The sequence below is a fragment of the Sinocyclocheilus anshuiensis genome, unplaced genomic scaffold (assembly GCF_001515605.1).
Source record: "Sinocyclocheilus anshuiensis isolate Anshui unplaced genomic scaffold, SAMN03320099.WGS_v1.1 scaffold983, whole genome shotgun sequence".
NCBI classification, from domain to species: domain Eukaryota; kingdom Metazoa; phylum Chordata; class Actinopteri; order Cypriniformes; family Cyprinidae; genus Sinocyclocheilus; species Sinocyclocheilus anshuiensis.
Genome location: NW_015546086.1, coordinates 769,945 through 773,094, shown reverse-complemented (window position 1 = coordinate 773,094; position 3,150 = coordinate 769,945). Strand labels below are relative to the sequence as shown.

General features: G+C 42.6%; 1 protein-coding gene across 1 annotated transcript in view; it reads left to right on the top strand.

Moving 5' to 3' along the window:
* LOC107700061 (neuropeptide FF receptor 2-like) overlaps window positions 1-3,150 on the top strand; it is a 23,803-nt gene that overhangs the window by 9,237 nt on the left and 11,416 nt on the right. The window contains exon 3 of the mRNA XM_016501569.1: window positions 1,269-1,368. Within this exon, the coding sequence (XP_016357055.1) occupies window positions 1,269-1,368 (100 nt within the window). The remainder of the gene's footprint in view (window positions 1-1,268; window positions 1,369-3,150) is intronic.

Below are 3,150 nucleotides of genomic sequence, written 5' to 3'. Positions count from 1 at the left end.
CAAAATGCTACTGACCTCGCGCTCTGAGCGACGAAGGTCACCGCGAGTTCTCTGGGTCGTGCGATGTCCACACTTGTGGTCCAAGAGCACCATCTCTGGCTGTGTCTGGTTGATATGAGGGACGCCGACAAAGTTCGGTTCCTTAATGCCCGTGTCCCAGACCGGCCTCTTCGGCGACGCGGTCGAGATCTTGGCCCAGCAGCTCTCGGCTACACAGAAGCAGACTGAGGCGGGTCGTCACACCCTGCCCCGGCGGGCAGCTGCTGCCTCCACCCATCCACCGGCCGCAGCGCCCCAGCCTGCTCGGAGCCGAAGGCGGCCCCCTGCGTCCGCACCTGCTCCCGCGCCACAAACCGACGTGACTCGAAGTGACCGACTGAAAGGGAACATCTCGGTTACTTATGTAACCCTCGTTCCCTGAAGGAGGGAACAGAGACGTCACGTCCTGTCGCCACGGCTGCTGTACCACCGCTGAGCGGCCGGGTCACCGGCTCGGCTCCTCAGTGAAAAACTAGTATGCATTGCACCGGCTGCCTTTTTATGCTCACGCTGTGATCAGCGGCAGCTGGATGCAATCATCACATGCCAATGTGCATTGGCTTGTTTAGTTTACACTCGAAGTGGATTGGTCTCTCTAAGCGAGATCCCAATTCGTTGGTCACCGACGTGACGTCTCCGTTCCCTCCTTCAGGGAACGAGGGTTACATACGTAACCGAGACATTACCTCTCCAATCATACACAAAATACATTAAATCCCACCCGATGGTAAGTGAGATAGCAACTGACCCACATACTGTATACCAAGGCAAATTTGAAGGCATCTTGCTGTTTGGCCCAAAGTAGTGCATTGATTACACTTCAGCTAATTTTTGTTTGGGTCTTAAAGGCAAAACTGGCCAAATAAACTGAACTGACATTCAGTATCATTAACCATAGTTTCCAGGCAAATGTTAATTATAATCCTCCCAAATGGATTTATAATATCTGCATTTTTCAAAGGTGGTCCTTTATAAGTTGTCATTTTGTCAACATGCAAAATACCATCCACTGGACATGAATTCTATTACACCAGCTGCTTAGGTGACTCAGTGTAAAATGCATGTCAAATGACATTCAACATTATGAACTACATCATTGTAAATGCTAAGAAAGTACATATTTCATGGGACAAAGAAATTTTACAGTAATTTTTAACAGACATTAATGTAATCTAATTAATGTGCATCTGCCTGTATAATTTAGCCAGAATCAACTGTCTTCTCCCCAGGTTGGCCGTTTGGAAGCATGGTCTGCAAAATGAGCGGTATGGTCCAGGGCATATCAGTCTCAGCCTCCGTTTTCACCTTGGTTGCCATAGCTGTTGACAGGTAATGTCATGGTAATATCATCTTATCCCTCAGCTCAGGCATTAATGACGCATTGTCAAAAGATCATATGACTGGCAATAGCTATTTAAAAAATAGTTAAGTACCATTTAGACTTGAATATTTTAAGAAATGGTTCTCAGCCTTTGTGACTCGAAGGCCTCTCATTATCTAACACAATGTTCCAAGCCCCCATATAAAGGCTATTTGTGGTATTTCTGTTTACATCTTTATTTTATGTGTTTTAATTGCATTTTATGTTTTAATTGCATTTTGCATATATTAAAGGAATAGTTTAGCAAAAAAAAAAAAAACAATTGCTGAAAATGTACTCACCCTCAAGCCATTCAAGAGGGTTGGTGAGTTTGTTTCTTCATCGGAACAGATTTGGAGAAATTTAGCATTACATCACTTGCTCATCAATAGATCCTCTGCAGTGAATGGGTGCCATCAGAATGAGAGTCCAAACAACTGATAAAAACATCAGAATAATCCACAAGTAATCCACATGACTGCATGTTTGTAATAAACAAATTTATCATTAAGATGTCTTTACCTTTAAACCATTGCTTCTGGCCAAAATACAAGTCCATAATCTGTAATAACATTTTCTCCAATATTATGCATACAGAACTTGTATTTTTACCATAATCAGGGGTTTTAAGTTAAAAATGTCTTAATGATGAGGTTGATTATTACAAACATGCAGTTTTTTGCTTCACAAGACATTAATTGATGGATTCGTGTGGATTATTGTAATGTTTCTATTCAATTCGTTTTGGACTCTCGTCCTGACAGCACCCATTCACTGCAGAGGATTCACTGATGAGCAAGTGATGTTATGCTAAATTTCTCCAAATCTGTTTTAATTAAGAAACAAACTCTTCTACATCATGGACTGAGGGTGATTACATTTTAAGCTAATTTTTATTTTTGGGTGAACTATTCCTTTAACAACAATATATTAATTTAAACACTTAATTCATCCTTTGGCCCCCATGGAAGTTTGCAAAAGTCCCCTGTTTGAGAACCTCTTATTTAAATGATTTTGTTGTGTTTAAAACTAGAAAATATTTGGCCTCATTTATGAAACATTAATATGACTAAGTTATGCCATTCATGAAATCATTTTACTTAAATTGTTGAATTCAGTTCACTTAATGTAACAATTCAGTCCACTGAAGGCGAGCGTAGTGAAGAACCCAAGTGCAGTTTATTTATAAAGGTGATCCAAACATCCAAACAATAAATCCAAGACTAGAAACACAGACTTGACAAGGCATGAACAGACTTGACATGAACAGACTAGACTAGACTAGACTCACCAACAGCGGGTTACAACATCAATACACGACGAGAGACAATGGCAACATGAGGGCTACTTATAGCAGACAAGAGGGTCACATGACAAGAACAAACCAATGGGGAACAAGACACATGACTAAGACAACCAATCAGAACATGACACAAAGAACAGAGGAACCAATGGCATGAATACATGAAGGCAAGGGAAGCATAACACAAACAGGGACCATGAACCAATTACAAAATAAAAGACATGAAAACATGAACATGAAACAAAACCCAAACACCAAACCCCACATTACATATCCCCCCCTCTAAAGGCGGCTCCAGATGCCCAAACAAACATAAACAAAAGCAGGCAGAGCGGGGGGCCATGGCGGAGCAGGCAGAGCGGGGAGCCATGGCGGGGCAGGCAGAGCGGGGAGCCATGGCGGTGCAGGCAGATCGGGCAGCTATGGCGGAGCAGGCAGAGCCGGGAGG